The sequence below is a fragment of the Petromyzon marinus genome, chromosome 37 (genome assembly GCF_048934315.1).
Source record: "Petromyzon marinus isolate PM22_M1 ecotype Great Lakes invasive population chromosome 37, UKy_Petmar_22M1.pri1.0, whole genome shotgun sequence".
NCBI lineage: Eukaryota > Metazoa > Chordata > Hyperoartia > Petromyzontiformes > Petromyzontidae > Petromyzon > Petromyzon marinus.
Genome location: NC_133703.1, coordinates 14,965,978 through 14,987,776, shown reverse-complemented (window position 1 = coordinate 14,987,776; position 21,799 = coordinate 14,965,978). Strand labels below are relative to the sequence as shown.

The following is a 21,799-nucleotide window of genomic DNA, read 5'->3' as shown; positions in this document are numbered from 1 at the left end:
CCACCGATGGACGGGGGCCGCTGGGCGGTCACGTGGTATAAAGGAGCTCTCGAGAGCCTTTGGGAAAGAGCTCGAGAGATCTAGAAGGTGGGCGGGGCGAGGGGCGGAGCCAGCCCCAGCCCGGGCCGATATAACGGGGGCCCCGTGAGGGGCGAGGGGTTCTTGGGGTTGTTGGTGAAGAAGATCCACGTCGGGTTAAAGAAGCCTCTAGCCACGCGGTCCAGGACCCAGCTCGTGGTCCGGACCGGGATAGTGAACCATGTCTAGTTGTGCCGTAGCGTGGTTAGATGGGCGTTCAACACCCAAGTGTAGGTTACGTTATGTTGTGTTGAGTTGGTGTAATAAATGGTGTTGCTCAGTTGGACTCACTACACATACGTAAGCTATTAAATACATACAAATGTATCATAATAACACGAGAAATTTGTGATGATAAACAAATTTAAAAATACATTAAAGCATTTAATAATATTCTATGGTTCTTTTGGTAAAGTCACGTAGATAGAAAAAAAATATATATTTTTTAATTATTAAAATTATCACGACGTTTCGATCGCAACACAAGGGAGGTTAGCCTCTGAGGGCAAGCTGTTTATAAGGTTCAGAGATGGGCGGGGCAGCTAATGTTAATTTAGGAGAGGGCTCCGACACCGGCAGTAGGTCTACACCAATCAAAGAGCTGTTTATAAAGGTTTAGAGATGGGCGGGGCAGCTAATGTTAATGTAGGAGAGGGCTCCGACACCGGCAGTAGGTCTACACCAATCAAAGAGCTGTTTATAAAGGTTTAGAGATGGGTGGGGCAGCTAATGTTAATGTAGGAGAGGGCTCCGACACCGGCAGTAGGTCTACACCAATCAAAGAGCTGTTTTTAAGGTTCAGAGATGGGCGGGGCAGCTAATGTTAATGTAGGAGAGGGCTCCGACACCGGCAGTAGGTCTACACCAATCAAAGAGCTGTTTTTAAGGTTCAGAGATGGGCGGGGCAGCTAATGTTAATGTAGGAGAGGGCTCCGACACCGGCAGTAGGTCTACACCAATCAAAGAGCTGTTTTTAAGGTTCAGAGATGGGCGGGGCAGCTAATGTTAATGTAGGAGAGGGCTCCGACACCGGCAGTAGGTCTACACCAATCAGAGCATTGCATCTCGCTCCACACACCCACACTGCTGGTGGTGGAGGTTGACAAGAAAACACAAATAAAGTCATGATCCAAAGTGGTTGATGACATATGTCCAATGATTGCTTAGTTTCTAACCATCCTCTCGGTTGAAATTGTGTCTGTGTCTATAAATATGGATGGCTTCATGAACGAATCTTTGTTGATAGCCAGTCGGCTTGCAAAGTACCATCGTCTTAGATAAATTGATTTCGTGTGAGCCAGCTGCATTAAAATAATGATCAGCCACGGCAGAAGTATTGGTCCTATCTACGTGACTTTACCAAAAGAACCATAGAATAAGAATGCCTGCAGTCACGAAAGTTTTAAGTCAATATTTAATAATAGTTTATAAATTAACTCACCTTAAGTTATGATGATGCTGCGTGCATCATCACTTATCACTTTCTCATCACATTGTCTCTCATCACTTTCTCTCTCTCGAAGCAGTCGCGTAGAGTTTCAGATGCCATTCGCTGATAGCCAAAGTCACGGATAGCAAGTTCGTGAATAACGATTATATTATAACTCATTCTGTTTATCGTGTAATACATTTTAAAGTTTTCTTTGACATTTTTTATTTACATTGACTGCATCGTACCCCAAATAATTGATTACTCGGCTGGTTGCACATCAGTCCTCTGAATAAAACATAACACACTACCACATGCTGTGATCTTGAAAAGACACATTTAATTTATGTCATGAGGCAAGAGACTATTGTCAAAAGTGTAATTTTGAGCAGCATGAAAGGCTGTTTTTCAGCCTGAAACATTTCACGGTTGAATTTCCAACAAGAAGCCTTTATTCTGACAACATTAAGTGGACAGCAGATATTGGATAAGACAACTGAGTTATATGGTTATTGTGTATTGCTGGTGTAGTAGCTCCAAGAACCGTGTCATTTAATCTCTGTTGTTTAATCATGACAGTATGTCATTTAAACAGCAAATAAAAGCATTATTGTTTATTTTGTTAAGCACTTTAAAGGAGAAATATAGTGCTCTACCCATCCCAATTGATTAGTGATTTGAAAGAGTGTGCCTTGCTCACACACACACAGTGGTATCTTTACACAAACATACTCTTTGTTTTTTTTTTCACCTGAAGACGGTCGCTTGCTGTTGCGATCAAAACGTCGTCATCTATTATTTTTTCTACCTACGTGACTTTACCGAAAGAACCAAAAAGTATGGATTCCTGCAGTCACGAAAGCTTCAAATCAAGATTTTACACAAACATTGACGAAGGCTAGTTTCGACTCATTGAAATTATCTTGCATTTATCTACTATTATCTGTGGGTTCACGGATATCTTATTCTATACTTCTAAATAGTTTTTTTTTTAAAATGATAATAATGACGACATCTATAGCACTGTAGCATGGCAAGCTATTACAAGGATACTGAAAACACCATTAAGCATTTGTCATGAGCCCATTGCAACGAGAAATCAATGTGGTATCACTCGTGGCTCCTAAAGGGCTGGGTTTCAGGTGAGTTATTGAATGACAGCAGTGGCTTAGGCAGCAGTGGCAGACTGTAGAAACGTTTAGTGAATAGGTCCGCGAATTTTGTTACAACAGTTGGTCCTGATTCTTTAATGATGTCCACAGCTATGCCATCTAGTTCTGGAGCTTCCTCTTGTTTTCATATTGTGCAGGACATTGGTTATATCTACACATGTGTCATCTGAAACCATTATCTGTTAAATGAAATGCCGTGTATGTCTATAAATGTATGTATTTATATGTATTGTAAAGTGCAAACACGTAGGTATCTGAATGTACAAAAGCATACTTACAAATATACAAAATAGACAATTATGTCTCCTTCATGTTTCTGCGTAAAAATATGATTACACAACCCATCTGCCCCCACAGGATTCTGAGAGGCATAATATCAGCAACAATATATGTAAAAAAAACAGTCTACAGTTTGCTTGCACTGAATCAATGCTGCTGAAATTATTCACTCCCAGAATGCCGTGTACAAAAAAAACTTTAATTATTGTATGTGGAGAGAAATATAGAAAGCAAATATTGTATGATTATAATCACACATCCCAATTGAGATCATTATTTTTTTTGTTAATTATGATCCGCACGACATGCATGATTTTTCTGCAAAGTGAATAATAGATAGACCCTCATAAATGTGTAGTGGATTCTACTGAGTCGCAGACGTCCTCTTTGGAGGCAACACATTTATTGATACCAACACAAAGGGATAAATGCCCCTTTACCAGATAACAGCCTATGGTGGTGGACCACCAGGCTAACTACACACTATAGTGGTGGACCACCAGGCTAACTACACGAATTACACTGTAACTAGCTACGTAACCACCAGGCTAACTACACTAGTTACACTGGGAGGAGCTACAATGGACAGGACCCCGGCTTGGGTCCAGGTCCATGTGTTGGTGACTCTTTTCGGACGTAGAACGTAGATCTTCAGGATAACAACAACAACAACGCTGAACCTGGGTCCCTCTGGGGACCTGGTTTATATCCTCACTGGTCATGGCTGACTCCGCCCTAGGCCACGACCACCTTCTCGAACCCTCTAGCAGAATCTCGCCCCGACACGTGACCACCCCTAGCCCCCCCCCACTTGGGGCCCCTGTGTAGATCTTACCCGTCACGTGCACCTTCACACCCCCTCCTATAGGGGACAGCACTGCACGCCGAGCGTGGTGCCACTCAGCGCTCTCTATCAGCGCTCACCGAGCCCCTCTAGGGCTGGTATTACACCCACATGTACGGGGTGTCCGCGATGTGAGTACATCGCACGCCGTGCCTCTCTAGGGCCGGCACCACATGTCACTACACATGTATAGGAAATGTATGCTGAATACAGTATACAATGTTCTTTGTTGGCAGTAATGTGAAATCGGTGTAAGTTCATTCACGCATGTAAACATGATATATACTTTGCATAAACAGACTGTAAAGCGCATTTTGGGCAAATGCGTTTTGGCTGTGTGCATTAACTTAGGTTGCTAAAAAAAAGGATAGGGATGTTGAAGAAGCTCAAAGCAGGCAAAGTGTTCATAAATATATATTGGTGTATGAAAAGTGTAGCTTTTTTTATTTCATAGTGGAAAAAGCACAGTCAAGGGAGTGCTGTAATCAGAGGCCTTTATAACATGTGAAAGCATGAACCCGTATTGTGCCGAATTGGAAAAAAGGTGGGAGCAGTGCTGAATATTATTGCAATGGATATGCTGGTGGAAAAAAAAAACCGTTGAAAATAGTTTGCAGCAGTTCACACATGTAAAATTAGAAAAACAATATGTTATAACAATGAATATAATCATGAAGGCATTGTTAGAAAGAATTATTAAAACATACAGATGGATAGATTTAGAGGTTGTAGAGTCTCTACCTGCATGCTGGGAGTTACTTCCCCGGTACTTTTTAGTCCACCACTCCTAAAACTGGTATTCATAATCATATTTTTCTTATTACATTTGCATTACCAGCGAGCCTGCAGATTACTGAACCATGCGATATATGGCATCATGCACAACAAACTTCACTAAACCATTCAAGACACGGAATATATCAGATTGTAGGTACCTAGGGCAGTTATTATTACAGGTTGACCAGGGCCAAAATTATGAACTGTAGAGGCTGGCAAGAGCAGGCCGGAGTTCTACTGAGAAACGGAACTAAACAGTGAATGAAAAGGGCGTACCAATGTACCTGAACAAAAATGCGTGTTGATCACCATGTATTATCTGCAGTGACATATGTATCATAAACATGGACATCCACAAAGACAAAACAGATCAAGAGCTGAGCAGATATTAGTGTGCAAATATTGGGAATGTGTTGGGCATTCCAAGCCCTCTCTTACATCCAGAGTAGTGACATGCGTACAAGTTAAGGATGTGTTTTGAAACAAGCTTACTGCTTTCTAGGTCACACATGTTCATTCTTTACCGTTTGATTTTGTACCACGAATAACTGTAATACCTGGTAATGGAAAATCGGAGAAGCAGCGTGCAATGTATGCGACTGGCACTTAACTTTGGCGGCACATCAGTAGAGCTAGAAAATGAAAAGTGTGCATGCAGGACAGCAATACCGGTGGAAATTCGAAAATAAATTTGTATATTAATATTTAAGTCATGCCTACCATATTCTTGGTTCTTTCGGTAAAGTCACGTAGAAGGAAAACAATAAAATAATAAATATATATATATAAAATAATACAATTCTCACGACGTTTCGACTGCAACACAAGCAATCATTATTTTTTTTTTCAAATTTTCTTGCTGTGGTTTTCATACCTGATGATGATTGCTTGTGTTGCAGTCGAAACGTCGTAATAATTGTATTGTTTTATATTTTTATTATTTTATTGTTTCCCTTCTACGTGACTTTACCGAAAGAACCAAGAATATGAATCCCTGCAGTCACGAAAGCTTTAAATCAAAATCATGCCTACCATTTAATCTGTGCTATAACTCTTAGCTTAATATATAACCAATTATAGGTAAGGATCTTTGTTTACATTTGTTGAGATATAAGTATCTATCCCAACCACAATTGTGAATGTTTTTACACGATTCTTGAATAGAATTTGCAGCACTCTCTTATTAAAGACTTTTTTGTTATCTTGGGATATGGGAAAGTATTTACACACAGAGACACATCTACCTTGACACACGCGAGTTAAGATCAGCAATTTCACATTTTAAATGGAGCCTTATCGAATATCAGCAGTGCAATGTGTCCGAGGGGCAGCGGGACAAAACATGTTTTGGTTGGGGAGGTGTACACGTGCTTACGATGTGAGGTCGCAAGTGCCGCATTAGAGTGAGAGTGGCGTGTGGAGTAATACCATTCCACAGACTGCGAGATTCTCTATAGTCTACATGGCGACATGCTTGGAACTCCACGGAGACGTGGATCAGAGAGCACAAGGCAGTTGGAGACATCATACTGACCATTACAAAAAGCGTGTGGGCTTTGGCCTGATATGTCCCGAGGATGGATAATGGCTGGTGGTCAATACGAATGATGGAGTGGCAAAGCAAAAGGAGCGAACACACCTGAGAGCACGTCCACCGCGGACATGGAACAACGAGATAAGCTAATATGCAGGAGGCGAGGTGGATTTTTCTATCTCAAGATCATAAGAAATTGTCATTACTTGGGAGGCCTTCATCCGGCTGATGGGAATTTTTTTTTTTCAGTAGCACAATAGGAGTAAATTGGAAAATAAATACGAACAAAAAAACATGACACTTATACGAGAAGTATAATGCGAAACACAGTCTTGCTCTTAGCATAGAAGAGTGGTGTTGTTGTCCATTGTTTCACTGCTATGTGTTTTGAAACACGTACAATGTGGACTTTGGGTCTTTTGGTAAAGTCACGTAGATATGTAAAAAAATAACAAAAAATTATGGTCAGCCGCTTGTGTTGTGATCAAAACGTCGTAGTTTTTTGTTATTTTTTTACAATTTCTTTGAACCTATCTACGTGATATTCATATTATTTGGGTCTTTCGGTAAAGCCATGTAGATAGAAAAAAAATATCACGACATTTAGATCGCAACACAAGCAATCGTCATCAGGTGAAAAATTGCGGGAGAGCTGCTGAGGCAGGATGTTATAAAGGTTTGAGATGGGTGTAGCCCAAGGGTCATAAGCGATGTGGGCGGGGCTAGTGATGAAATTTCCATGTAAATGTAAGATTGGGTAAATCGGAGAGGATTCTTCACGACGACGAAGCTGCGGAGGTGGCCATTGTATTGTGAGAGATTAGCATGTCAATGTAAGATCGTAGAGCCACCGCCACATCGAGGAAAACGAGCAATGGTGGCTGTGTTAGTGAGACATTTGACCTGTTAATGCAACACCAGAGAGTCGAAAATAACTACTAACATCGGCAGGTATGATTGTCAATTTCAACTGAATTCAAGCATTTTATGTTTTGCCTACTACTGTGGCCAACAGTCTCGTTGCAGCAATATCTTACAATGTGCGCAACAAGCAATTCTCAGTGATGTAATTGAACCAGCTGTGGTATCTACCTAGGTCCACTCTGGATGAAAATTATCACCGTGTGCCAACAACCACCAGTGATGGGTTAACAGAGGCTGCCAGGAGTATTGTTGTCCCATTTCATAGTCTCTGCTATCCTTAAGAGAAACATGTGACTGCACATTAACCGAACGAAGAGCAATGATGTGTACCTTTGCGGTCATGCTTAATTTTTCCGATACTGACCTCTAAAGCCAACATAATGTTTTACTACATATACTTGTACATTTCAAGGATTTTCATGTTAGCCTGTTCTTGATGCCATCTGGACCAGTCTGGATATTGCTCATAGAATTTAATTGACACCACTTTCATCTCACCTTATTTAGTCCCAAACTTGTACATAACATTATCAGAATGCAGGTTACAATAATATAGGATTATTATGGATAGGCGTACATTGTACTCCAGTGATAGTGCCCTACGCACGTAAATATTCACTCCTAGCCAGCGCAGCAGTGTTTCCGAAAATATCGAGTGATAAATTAAGCCCTGACATTGGCACAAAGTACAGCCGCTCCATGCTGATACGACCCAGAAGGTCAAAAACACGTGTATATTTATATTAGCTGCTTTGAGCGAATCACACGAAGGATGCTTTGTGCTTGCAGGCTGGAACGATGGTAAGATCCGAGCGTTCACACCAGAAAGCGGGCGGTTGATGTACATCATCGACAACGCGCACGGGATGGGAGTGACCACAGTGTCCCTGACCGGTGACTGCAAACGGATCATCAGCGGTGGAGGAGAGGGCCAGGTCAGGACCGTTGCTCTAATTGACCTCTTTGTGCTATTTAGTCTCTGACCATTTTCTGTCATCAACAAGCGGTGGTAAAAGCCTCTCTCCAAATTGTTTCTAGCCCACAAATGACACTTTACGTCTGAAGGACCTGAAAAGGTCCCTCTTATTAAGCTGACCATTGGAGTGGATTTTAGATACAAACATGAGAACATCTGTTTCATGAACTGACTTCATGCCTGCAGAGCATTATGTCAACACCACCGAGTTATTTTCTTCGGCATCAACCAAGGAAAAAGATTATCATTTGTAGCAAATATGGTGGTTTCATCCAGGTCACCAAAAAGTTTTCATTGTAATAAATTTAGTCCTACATACATACAGTATAAAGCACGATGACACGCAACATCGTGATACCTGACAAGAGGAGCCTGTAAATGCAGGAATAACATTGCTTGGCCCTTCTCCGTTGTGCTGTGAGGGTCTGTGTCTGCATGTAATTCTTGAAATAATAATTATTTGCTTATTAATTTAATGGCACAGTGGACCATATCATGGACCATTGTGAATCCCTAAAATTCAGCAAAGGCATTGAAGACATCCGTTCAGCTTTGGCCAAGGCTTTGCTTTTGGCCACCAGACATGAACGTGAATGTATGCGTTGCTATGCAAAAAGCCACATGCAAGAATAGCTTTTAACAGTGCAATTGTAATATATAGTGTTTTGTTCATAATTATAATGATGTTAATAACAATCATGCAGTAAAGGTTGGGAAATAAAGTGTTTTTCCTGCGGGCAGTGTGGTTTACCCTGTAGGAACATAGAACATTTATAGTATGAACTGAAACTGTAAAATACATACTGTCTTACCTACTCTCTGCCTACCATATCATCACAGCTATGAGTGGCACAGCGACACCTTTTTTTCCCTAAAATTATTAGGCACTTGGCACCACCTATAATTGTTCTGTCATCCCTTAAAGAGTATGTGTTTGCTTGGTTGTTGATAAACAAGAGTACTTTAGATATTTCAGCATATAAACTTCTACAGTTAATTCTTATTTTTTTTCCCATGTCGTTCAAATGTAATTATAGGATGCTATAGCTGACCATATTATACCATCGTGTTTTTGAGCCTTGCTTGATCATGTTATTATTTTTGAAGCAAAACATGCTCCTCAGTTAGTATTTAGCTAACTATATAACAGCTTCTTAATGGCTTTATTTTTTTGATAAAACAGTCGAGTGTGGTGGCGAGAAACTCATGTTCTGCCAATTTGAAGGTGGTTTTTGTTTTCAGTTTTCAGTTTCATTTATTTGGTATAGCCCTGTGAGCCATTCGGCTCTTGAATCGGGTGCAACTGCAACAAACAATTATACATGTCTTCATGTATATGAGATACCCACTTTCAGCAGAATTTCCATAAGAAGCAGTACAACAAGTAGTTTTCTGATCTGGCTATAGATTTTAGAGTTATACCCTGGTATCTGGAATATGATGGCTGGTGGTCAAGGCTCATGATGGAGTGGCAGTCAAAGGTGAGAATATAACTGAGTGGACATCAGTGATGAAAAAAATCTCATGCGCAGGTGCTAGATGGATAGTTTCATCGCAAGACCGTGAGAGATGGCATCAGCTTGTGGATGCCTTCATCCAGCAGTCGCTTGATCATGGCTGATGATGGTTTGTGGGTCTGGTCTCTCGTGTTTCTTCCCATATGTGGCAACGCTTAAAAGAGGAACTAATCACGTGCCATGTGAGACCCTCCATAAGGATAATGCAATTCAGTTGAAGCTTTTACGGATAAAACATTAATGTTATGTATGTATGTTGAACTTATTTCAGACTAGCCAACCATGTTAATCAGATGTGCGGGTGAGGGACAACAGTTTCAACGAAATCAGTTTTCAATCTAGGTTTAAAAGTGCACAGCTGCAGTGGTTTCTTAATATTGGAAGGACAAGCATTCCAGACGGCCACAGAAGCGCATCTGGAAGCGCACGATGCCGTGACCATCTTTGTTCGATGGTTAGCCACAAGCCGCTGTGAGAACGACCAGAGTTTGCGTGATGGCTCTTGCTCCTAGGTGCGTGTTTGGGAGCTTGGGACCCAGAGTCAGCGGCTTGTGGAGGCGATGAAGGAACACAAGTCGTCCATCAGCTGCATCCGCCTGAAGCACAATGACAAGGAGTGTGTGAGTGCCAGTACTGATGGCACTTGCATCATATGGGATCTCGAGTGAGTCATGAAATTGCACACACATGGACACCCACAACCAACCAGTTATTATTATTATCACAAATCTATGACATCACCACTATCCTTTTTCTAAACTTGTTGTCCTGTAATGAATGTTGAGTGGATGCTGTTGATAAGATAGGGGAAAATTGAATGGTAGATCGAATTGGTTAGAATTCAAAACAACCAATTTGTGGATTATCAATAAATAAATTCTATTACCATGTTCCCCTTAAAAATAGAATTATTCCTAATGGTTTATAACCATATGAAAGGAATCTCAAATCAAATTAGTTCCTTTGTGATTTATAGCCTCTGGATACAAAGACAAAGACCTGAACAGCATGTTGGGGCAAGTGTTGTTAGGGAGCGCCTATGAAGGCTGGCACAGCACACGCGGTGGGTGGCCAGCATTACTCCCTGCTGCCTTTGTACTCACTTGAGGTTGACTCGACCTAGGGGAGGCCCAGGATCGGTCCAGGTAATCTTCACTGGTTTTAGCTGTAAGCGGGAATCGAACGCGGATTGACAGGCTCGTAGCGCAGAGCGCTAACCACTGGGCCACCGTTCCCCTCTCTGGATGCAAACACACATGTGCCCACATGCATACATTCCGTTCCAAGCTTGTAGATCCTCTGAAACGTTATTGAATGCCAAACTGCTCTCTTCTGGGAATTATAAAAAAAAACATTCACGTGTCTCCAAATGAATAAATATACTACAGGCGTATTTCTAGGACTTAATTTCTCACAAACTATTTTATGGGGCCATCTAACCCCCTAGATACCAGCCCGCTTTATCCGTCAGTGCCAGGTGCAAGGGTGGGGGGCAGAGGGGGCAATATTTCAGGAACTTAGCCCTGGACAGCTCTATTTTGATTGAAGCTCTGATTATCATCATATAAGCTAATAGCTTTCTAATTTATGCTTCCATAAACGATTCTTGACTTTTTTGAGAGAGTCTCGACATTATGAGAGCAAGATATATTGATTCACTGTGCAAATTCATATCCTTGTACAAGTGAGTATTCTCCATTGGCTTAACAATTGCCCACCTCCTGTCCTTACATTCTCTTCTGGCTGTCATTCTATTGCAGTTCTTACGTACCTCCTTATCATTTTTCATATCATATTGAATTGCGAGTGCACATTGACGCTGCAAGTCTCTTTCGGTCGAGAAACTCGGGTCACACAAAAACATACAGAACAACATCTAAGGTGTCACAAATGCAAATCCTCTTTACTTTCATATTTAAGGCACTCAACAGGCAGAATCTTTTAGGAAATTCCAGTTGTCATAGATGATGGAATGGCCAATTCCCATACTTATCTCTGTGACCACTGCTATCAATGGAGCGAGTGCCACCAGGAAGGGCTTTGCAGCCATGGTGAATCACACACACACATATGTAGGGGTGCTATGGGGAATAAACACATGGCACGGGAAGGTGTGGTTCACCCACACCTTGGTGGCTACAACAACGTCCGCTAAGGCTCCAGTGGGTATAAAGTGCGGGGAGCCAGGGAGCTCGGGGCAGAGTGTGGGGCCCGAGGCTGAAGCAACCAGTGAAGAAAGAAGGCCAGCTAGGTGAGACCCTGGAACTCCTGTGACCGCTGCCCTTTTCAGGGCCGGCACAGCAAGCCAGTGGTGCGGCCCCAGAGCCCCAGAGTCAGAGTCCTTCTAAGGGCCGGTCTGGTCGGCGGGGTGCCGAGATCTGTGCCTAACCAGGGCCGGATCTGATAGCCTCCCTTAGAGCCCTACCAGGAGGAACTGGGAGCCTAGAGCTTAGGCTAGAGAGCCTGGGGTGTGTTCCTGAGTTATACGGGTGGAGGGGCCGCTACCCCTTCTAGTGTAACCCTTGTTAAGGTTTAAATAAATAGTGCTGCTTCTATTCTGCCGTCTCCGTGTCCTGGAACCCACTACACATACATAGTGTGGTTGAACCTGGCAATGCCCTCCCATGTGTGTGATTGGCTGGCAGGTATTTTAAAGAAGCATGCAAATTATTTGGCGGGGCACATGGGTGAACGGGTGTAGCATATTTACAGCTTACAATGTGCGCGACGCCAGCGACCACCTTGGTAAATGTTGTGGGTTAATTAACCAAAATATACTTGCCTGCTTCACCGTGGATGTTAAAGGCCTCACGACACATGGATGACGGCATCACGGGCATTTGTTTTAATTACTCGAAAATTAACTAATTGCTGTAGGCCACATAGCAACATCATCCTCTACTGGGAGACAACTGTATCCTCTGTGAAACGTGGAACCTTCCTGATGGCCCCGTGCTTAAAGAATGGTGCAAAATACTAAATGTACGACTTTATTTAGATTTCATCACCACCCACTGCATTTTGCACATCTGAATCTGATGTTTTGCAGTAGCCAGGAAGGATGGCTAAGGGTGTCTTGTGTTTCTATCACAGGTGTGAGTCATGTCCATTTAGTTGGAGTCTTTTTTTTTATTGAACATTCAAGCAAAGCAAATTGAGAGGCATTGCAATACTTTGTTAGAAAATACGTCACTTGACAAACTCACACCGAACTAATACTAGCTATGAAGGGGCAGATATATCAATGAGATATTGATTTAATCATAATTGAGTTATTTTTGGTTATATTGTGTAGGTGTAATGTAACTCTTTTTAACTCTATCCCTCCACCATCTGACAAAGAAAATTAAATCATGTCACGTGGGCAAATATGCCGATTGTTTTGGTTTATCAGCAAACCGGAGGAATGTTGAAAAGCAAGCAAAATTATAATGTTTTAATGACAAATTATGACGTTTTAATGACATACACCAAGCTCTCAAGATGAATGGATATTCGGATCACACAATCCGTAAAGCTGTCAACCCAACCGTTGGGAGAAAACCACCTGAGGACCCAATCAAAACCATCACCTTGCCATACATAGCAGGGGTCACCACATAGATTTCCAAAATCATGAGCAAACACAAGATCCAGGTCTGATTCAACACAGTACATAAAATTCGTGATCTGATCCCATCTGTGAAGGATGTGATCCCTGACATGCAATACCCCGGTGTCTACAAACTAAGCTTTGCCTGCGGCAGTAGTTACATTGGGGAAACTAAGCGACATGTCTCAGACCGTGTTCACGAACACAAGGCAGATCTGAAACACGGTAGGACCAACACCTCTGCTGTGGCTGATCATTTTTTTTAACGCTGTGGGCACACATGAAATCGTTTTCTCCAAGACGAAGGTACTATGCAAACCCACTGGCAATCAGCAAATATTTGTTCATGAAGCCATCCAGATATATGAACACAGACAATTTCAACCGAGAAGATGGGTACAAACTGAGAAATCATTGGAAGGACGTTATTAACCAGGTAAAGTCATAACTGGCTAAATTTTGATTTAAAGCTTTCGTGACTGCAGTAATTCATATTCTTAGTTCTTTCGGTAAAGTCACGTTGAAGGGAAACAATAAAATAATAATATATATAAAACAATAAAAATTATCACGACGTTTCGACCATAACACAAACGGTCGTCATCAGGTGTGTCGGTTTGCATAAATTTATTTATTTTTAAACGGTGTATTTATTTATTTATAATTTAAAAACATTAGCGCCACGTGTAGCGATTTGGCTGTTTATTTAGAAGGACTAGTCTATCTATGTTCTGAAAAGAGGAGGGGGGAGACGAAAATGTTTCATGTATGCTGTCTGAAAGCCACTTTAAGCGTGAACAATCAATTAAGACCTGAAATGGTTTATCAAATATTTCCAATGATTGCTAAGCCAGAATCCATCTTCTCGGTTGAAATTGTCTCTGTGCTTGTATATGTGGATAGCCTCATGAACGAATCTCTCATGGTAGCCAGATGGCTTACAAAGAACCTCTGTCTTGGAAAAGTCAATGTCATGTGAGCCTACTGAATTATAACAATGATCTGCCACGGCCGAGGTGTTGGTCCTACCGTGTTTAAGGGTATTGTATGTCCGGAATCACATCTTTTACAGAAGGAACCGGATCACGGATTTTATGTAATGTGTTGAAACGGACCTGGATCTTGTGTTTATTCAAGATTTTGGAGATCTTTTTTGTGATCCCCGCAATGTAGGGTAAAGTGATGGTTTTGAAAGGCTCCTCAAGAGGGCCCTTCTTCATGGTTTGAGTGATAGCTTTGCGGATTGTATAGTCGGAGTAACCATTAGCCTTAAGAGCTTGGTGTACGTGCTTGAGTTCACTGCCTATGTGTTCCTGGTCGGATATGCATTGGGCTCTATGATACAGAGTCTTGATGAGAGAATTCTTCTGTGATGGATGGTGGTGGGAATCCGGTTTCAGATAAGCATCCGTATGGGTAGCTTTCCTGTAGACAGAGTGGCTCATTGAACCATCAGGTCTCTTTTTAATTAGGACATCCAAAAAAGGTAGCTTGCCATCTGTTTCGACTTCCATGGTAAATCTGATGGCTGGGTGTATGGAATTGATGTGGTCGAAGAATTGGTCTAGAGTAGGCCGGCCATGTGGCCAGATGACAAAAGTGTCATCCACGTACCTCTTCCATAAGGTTGGGCACAGAGTGGCAGTCTGGATTGCGTCAGTCTCAAATTTCTCCATGAAAATGTTAGCTATAACCGGAGATAGGGGGGAGCCCATTGGGGTGCCCTCAGTTTGTTTGTAGAAAGTTCTATTCCAAGTGAAGTATGTATTGGTTAAACAGTGTCTCACCAGGGGGGGTACCTCAGTGTTTAGTCCTTGATGAACCAAGTCTTCAATGATTGCAATGGTGTCAGGTACAGGAACCTTGGTGAATAAGGAAACTACATCAAAACTGACAAGCAGGTCGTCTGGGGACAGGGAAATACCCTTGATTGTCGATACCAGGTGAGTAGAATTTTGTACCGCAGAGGTGGTTTTTTCCAGTGAAAGGACGCAAGATTTCAGACAAAAAACGAGCCAGTTTGTAGGTGGGGGAGTTGATAGTAGAGACGATGGGACGAAGGGGTGTATCTACTTTATGTATTTTTGGTAAGCCGTATAATCTTGGTGGCCTGGCAGAAGAAGGTTTCAACGAAAACTGTTTAGATTGATCAATTAATGCGGTTGAATCAGAAATTATTTTGTTGGTTTGTGTGACGAGGCTGTTGGTGGGATCTCTTTTTATTTTTGTATAACTACCATCGTCGAGTAATTCTTTAATTTTGTTGTTGTATTCTATTTTATCCATGATGACAGTAGCATTGCCCTTGTCAGCTGAGAGGACTACAATATCATCCCTATTTTTTTATATAATTCAAAACACTCATCTTTGCTGAGGTTGCTAGCGTTTTTGAGGGTTGCAGCGATTTCAGATCTTGCTACGTCTGCAGCGATGTGACCCAGGCCCCTGAGAGCAACGTCTACTTGGGCAATTATATCATTAACTGGTATGTGTTTAGGTGTGACTGCAAAGTTTAGACCTTTAGCTAAAACGGATTTCAGACCATCGGAAATATAACTGTTACTTCGATTAATTACGACTTTGTTAACGTCTAACTTTTTGGTGCGTGGGTCTGGTCTTTTGTTGAAGAGGAGGTTAAATTTGGAAATCAGGTTGCCCTTACATTTGGTCAACATAGTAGCAGCTGAAGAGGCAGTCATATTGTCTACATGTTCCCAATCCGATGTGGACATTGTTGCCGTCAATGATAAGTGTGATTTGTAGAGTGTCTTGTCTAACTGATCTAGTTCGGTGCGTATAAGTCTGATTTTTTTCTGAGATAAGAGCTAAGCTAGTTTTGAAAATAATTTGTTTCGCATTAGAAGAAGTTACAGCAGCAGAGGTCAGTGTAAATGCGATTGGTATTACCCCAGAGTCGCGGCATCTCTTCAGGAAGGTGAGAGACTCGATCAGCTGAGCCTTCTTATCCCGGAGTTTGTTGAAGGATCTTAAAGTTATGTGAAAACCCTCCCCGTAGAGGGGGTTAAATTTTGATTTAAAGCTTTCATGACTGCAGTAATTCATATTCTTAGTTCTTTCGGTAAAGTCACGTTGAAGGGAAACAATAAAATAATACAATATATAAAACAATAAAAATTCTCACGACGTTTCGACCATAACACAAACGGTCGTCATCGGGTGTGTCGGTTTGCATAAATTTATTTATTTTTAAACGGTGTATTTATTTATTTATAATAAAAAAACGTTAGCGCCACGTGCAGCGATTTGGCTGTTTATTTAGAAGGACTAGTCCATCTATGTTCTGAAAAGAGGAGGGGGGAGACGAAAATGTTTTTATGTATGCTGTCTGAAAGCCACTGTAAGCGTGAACAATCAATTAAGACCTGAAATGGTTTATCAAATCTTACCAATGATTGCTAAGCCAGAATCTATCTTCTCAGTTGAAATTGTCTCTGTGCTTGTATATGTGGATAGCCTCATGAACGAATCTCTCATGGTAGCCAGATGGCTTACAAAGAACCTCCCCCCTCCTCTTTTCAGAACATAGATGGACTAGTTCTTCTAAATAAACTGGCAAATCGCTGCGCGTAGCGCTAACTGTTTTTGGATAAATAAATAAATACACCGTTTAAAAATAAATAAATGTATGCAAACCGACACACCTGATGACGACCGTTTGTGTTATGGTCGAAACGTCGTGAGAATTTTTATTGTTTTATATATATTTTATTATTTTATTGTTTCCCTTCAATGTGACTATACCGAAAGAACTAAGAATATCATAACTGGCTGTGATGCTTCCATCCTACCTGCCTATGTTCGCAGTTATTTCCGACTCTCTGAGTTACATTACCTTGTTAAATGTCTTTACATTAACAGGCTAAATGTCTCACTAACATAGCTGCTGCTCCGTTTTCCTCGATGCGGCGGTGACGCTCGTTGTTTAATAGGCTGAATGTCTCTCTCATTAACACAGCCGCTGCTGCGGGAGCCGTCTCACATTGACATCTCTAATCTCAAGCAATACAATGGCTTCTTCAGCATCGTCACCGTGGGGTTACATTAACAGATTGGCATGCTAATCTCTAGCAATACAATGGCTGAGGTATACCTAGCTCTGCGATCTTACATTTACTTGCAAATTCCATCTCTAGCCCCGCCCACTTACCCTTGGGTTGTACCCATCTCAAACCTTTATAACCTATGGCTGCAGTAGCTCTCTCGCTATATTTCTTCCTGCCTCAGCAGTCCGCCTGCTGTTTTTTTCACCTGAAGACGATTGCTTGTGTTGCGATCAAAACATCGTGATTTATTCTTTTATTATTTTTCTATCCACGTGACTTTACCGAAAGACCCAAAGAGTATGAATTCCTGCAGTCACGAAAGCTTTAAGTCAAGATTCAGCTTTCTTTTGAGCCCAGCCTTTTGGCGTCCTCTGGTTTAACACCGTTTGAGACGAGGCTCGAAAGAAAGCTGTCTCTGGTGTGGACCAATCAGTTTCAAAGACAATGCCACATATATTATCATAGTATTTTTTTGTTTTCATTCTGACCACAAGTATTGTGGTTAATGCAGACATGGTTCCTTGTAAAAGGTTTCAGTTTGGTGTTTTAACATCGTAACACCTGTTTTGTTGCCAGAAAAAAGGGGAAAACCTATTCTCATAGTTTGGCACTGGCAAAGGAGGTCCCATGAAGTAGACCAGATGTTCCTTAGGCTCCATATATATTCCTTGTGTGTGGGAACCGAGTCACCTACTCTGAGATAATTAAATTCATAATATTAAATAACACTTGACTAAATTCATAATGCCGGTAAACAACTCTAACCATTTAAATAAAATAAATTGATCATTTACTTTAATAATGGAGCACCAACAATCTCTTCATTGGACCTCCATTACTAATTAATGATCGTTTTGCTTTCGTGCCATTTTGTATTTATTATTTTTCTCGGTAGTAGTCGGGTTTTAATTATATAATTATGGTACAGCGTTGTGGGATGTTGTTGGGATTAATGACGCTATATAAAATGAAAGTAGCATTAAGTATTATCTGACAGTGGTAATCCCCATAACGCTAATTTAATTACACTGAACCAATCGACACTTCACGTGCATTACAATCGCCTTAAAAAATATTTATAACCAGCAGAATACACCTTAATATAATTAAGGAAAGCTTATTCTCACCAATCACTAAATATATTCAACTTATTATATTGTCGGTTAGCCTCACAATATCTGCAGAAAATGTTACATATTTATACTCCAATGATGTCTGATCTCCTTCTTCTAAGTATTCCAAGATCAAGGCTCTGTCTCTGCAGTGATCGGGGCTTTTGCCAGGGCATCTGTCAGACTATGGAATGCTTTGCCTTTGGTAATAAGGAAATCAGAGTCGTTTGAGCAATTTACATCGGTCTTAAAAACTAAAATAGCCTCGCCCTAGTTCTGGCCATTTACCCTGCAGAGTTATGTTTATCTCCTGATTTCCATGCACGCCGCGCATTGGTGGGATCTACGGATGAAATGCACATTACAAATGTAAATTATTATTATTACTACTCTAATATAACCTGTCAATCACAACCAAATCAACCAGTAATCAACTATAAATAATTAAATAGGGTCACCTGCATGGGCTGTCCTGATGTTGTCATGGCACTAACTGAAGGACCCGGATCAGGAAGCTTTTTGAAGAGGAGAGCTGAGCTTTTGGGGAATGCCTGATGACGCCGGATGTAATCCCCCCAACGAAACGTCGCAAATAATTGTCAACATGTTGCTTGCTTTTCAACATTCCTCCAGTTTTAGTGAACCAAATCAACTGGCATATTTGCCCATGTGACAGCTGGCTTTGGTTTGCTCTGTCGGGTGGTGGAGAGTTAAAGTAAAAAATAACATGCCAACAAGATGATCTAACCCAAAATGATCTAATTATGAATCGTAATATTGGTCGTAAAAGCCACTATAAGATGTGTTAGTTTTTTTCCTATTTATTTTATCCAGGTTTCATAAGTAAAATAAAATCTAGTTTTATTAGTTTAACACGTAGGCTTTCGCAACCAATATTATTCATAATAAAGGTTTTTGGGTTAGATCGCGTTTATTTATAAATGTGTCGTAACCCTCCACCACCCGACACGGCCAATCAGCAAAAAAAAGTGTCACGTTGACAAAAGACAAATAATTCACTACTTCAGCCCACCGGTGTGTTGAAGAGTTAATCCACATTTACAGTTTGAGTACGACGTTTCGCTGGTAAATACATCCAGCATCATCAAGCAATTTGCCAGAATGGTAAAGCCCTCGCTTGCTCCCGGTTTTTATATAGAGCAGCAGGGTGACGTCATCACTTAACTCATCAGGTGCAGTGATTAGAGGCGGAGGGCGGGGTATTGTAATTATATAATCGATTAGTAATCAGTCATTGGTTATGATTAGTAATGAGTTGTAGATTAGTAATTCTTTAAATGTAATGTGTATTATTTATTAATACGCTTCCAGGCCGCACTAAGCCGGTAGCTGTCAGAGCGATTAAAGTTATTCTTGTTCCTCTCAATTTCAATGGATTCTCTAATTAGTCTTTGCCAGTAATAATTTGTTTTACACACCACTGCAACATTGTCAAAATCAATTGAGTGTCCTTGTTGACAAGCATGTTCTGCCACTGCCGACAGTTGTGTTTGAGATAATTTAATATTTCTCTGATGTTCTTTTAGTCTTACGCTGATGTTACGTCCCGTCTGCCCAATGTAGCAGCTGCCACATGAACAATTAATCCGATATACACCTTCTGTTGATAGTTCAGGTAATGCATCTTTAGTGCAAGATACTAGTTTTTGAATTTTGTGTACTGTACCAAATCATACTGTAATGTTTTGCTTTTGCAGAACACGGGCTAATTTGTCAGTTACTCCTGAGATATATGGAATTTTTATTGTTTTAACAATCTGGTCGTTTTCAGTAGTATTGCTTTGCGATCGTGATTTGGCATTCAGTGCTCTGTTAATTTGAGCATTATTGTAGCCATTCTGTCGTAGTGCGTCTTTAACGTGTTTAATCTCTCTCACTAGACTCTCACCATCTGACACTGTTTTCGCCCGATGTACGAGCGTCTTGATAAGAGAGGATTTTTGAGCTGGATGATGATGTGATTCTGCATTCAGATAGGCATCAGTGTGCGTTTGCTTTCTGTAAACGCTGTGTGTTATTTTACCGTTTAGGCCATGTCCAAGCAAAATATCTAGGAATGGGAGTGTGTTATTCACCTCCATTTCCATGGTGAACTGGATGGCCGGGTTCTGTGCATTGAGATGATTTAGAAAATCATTAAGTGCATCTTTACCATGTGGCCAGACAACCAAAGTGTCATCCACATACCTAAACCAAAAGGATGGTTTTAATGTGCTCGAGGCAAGTGCTCTTATTTCAAAGTTTTCCATGTACAAATTTGCTATAGCAGGGGATAAAGGAGAACCCATTGCTGCTCCTTCCTTTTGTTTAAAGAAATCCCCTCTCCATAAGAAGTAAGTGTTATTTAAACAATGGCCAGCAAGTTTCGGAATATCTTTTTGTAAACCGGCATTCTTTACTAGTGTATCAAGTAATTTAAGCGATTCGTCCACTGGAACCTTAGTGAATAGAGAAATCACATCAAAACTTACCAGAATATCATCAGGAGTAAGTTTAATATCTTTAATCACATTCACAAGATGTTCTGAATTTTTTATGAATGAAGATGTCTTACCGATGTAGGGCTGTATTTGTTTGGTTATATATTTTGCTAATTGATATGTGGCAGAGCCAATTGTACTGACTATGGGTCGTAATGGGATGCCGATTTTATGAATCTTTGGTAGCCCATAGAGTCTAGGTGGTTTTGAGGCCCTTGGCTTAATTAGGTATTGCTCATTTTTAGGGATTAATGAATTTGCAATTATTGCAGTGGTCTTACGTTCTAAAGTATTAGTTGGATCTCGTTTAATTTTAATGTAGGTACTTTCCTCTAGTAAATTTCTAATTTTATTATCATAATCGGCTCGTGACATCACTACAGTAGTGCGGCCTTTATCAGCTGCTAGGATTTGGATATCCTTATTTACACGCAGCTCTCTTAAGGCTTTTGCCTCGTTAGAGCTAATATTTACTTTTGGAACTTTGCTATTCTCAATTATTTTAGCAACCTCATGTCTAGTCATCTCTGCCTCATTATGTGGAAGGAGTCTAACTGCTGATTCTACCTCAGCAATTATCTCATCCACTGGAATTGTGCGTGGGGTAACGGCAAAGTTAAGGCCTTTAGAAAGGATAGAGACCATGTCACCGGTTAATACAGTGTTGGTCAAGTTCAGTACAGTTTTGTTTTTACATTTTTGGTTTTCAGTAGGGATTTGTTTATTATGTAGTCTAGAAAATTTATTAATTTGGTTAATTTTTGTTAGTTTAAACACATTATCAGCCGATTGTTGTGTTATGTTATCGATTATATTCCAATAATGCATAGATACACTATTGCTTATATCTAAGTGTAACTGCTTTAGCGATTCCGAAATGTAAGATAATTCACTCCTATTGTGCTGTATTCTCTCTATTAATAATAATTTACTAGCTTTGTGTAGTATTTGGTTAGCTTTAGAAGACTTTATGTGATGTGTTATTTTAACTGCGTTTGGT

At 40.8% G+C, this 21,799-nt stretch overlaps 1 protein-coding gene across 4 annotated transcripts in view; it reads left to right on the top strand.

The window, feature by feature from the left end:
* The window catches only part of CFAP52 (cilia and flagella associated protein 52), a 270,832-nt gene that overhangs the window by 230,615 nt on the left and 18,418 nt on the right, over positions 1 to 21,799 (top strand). For all 4 annotated transcript variants that reach the window (XM_032967311.2, XM_032967310.2, XM_032967312.2 and 1 more), the window contains 2 exons: positions 7,827 to 7,972; positions 10,043 to 10,194. In XM_032967311.2, the coding sequence (XP_032823202.2) occupies positions 7,827 to 7,972; positions 10,043 to 10,194 (298 nt within the window). The remainder of the gene's footprint in view (positions 1 to 7,826; positions 7,973 to 10,042; positions 10,195 to 21,799) is intronic.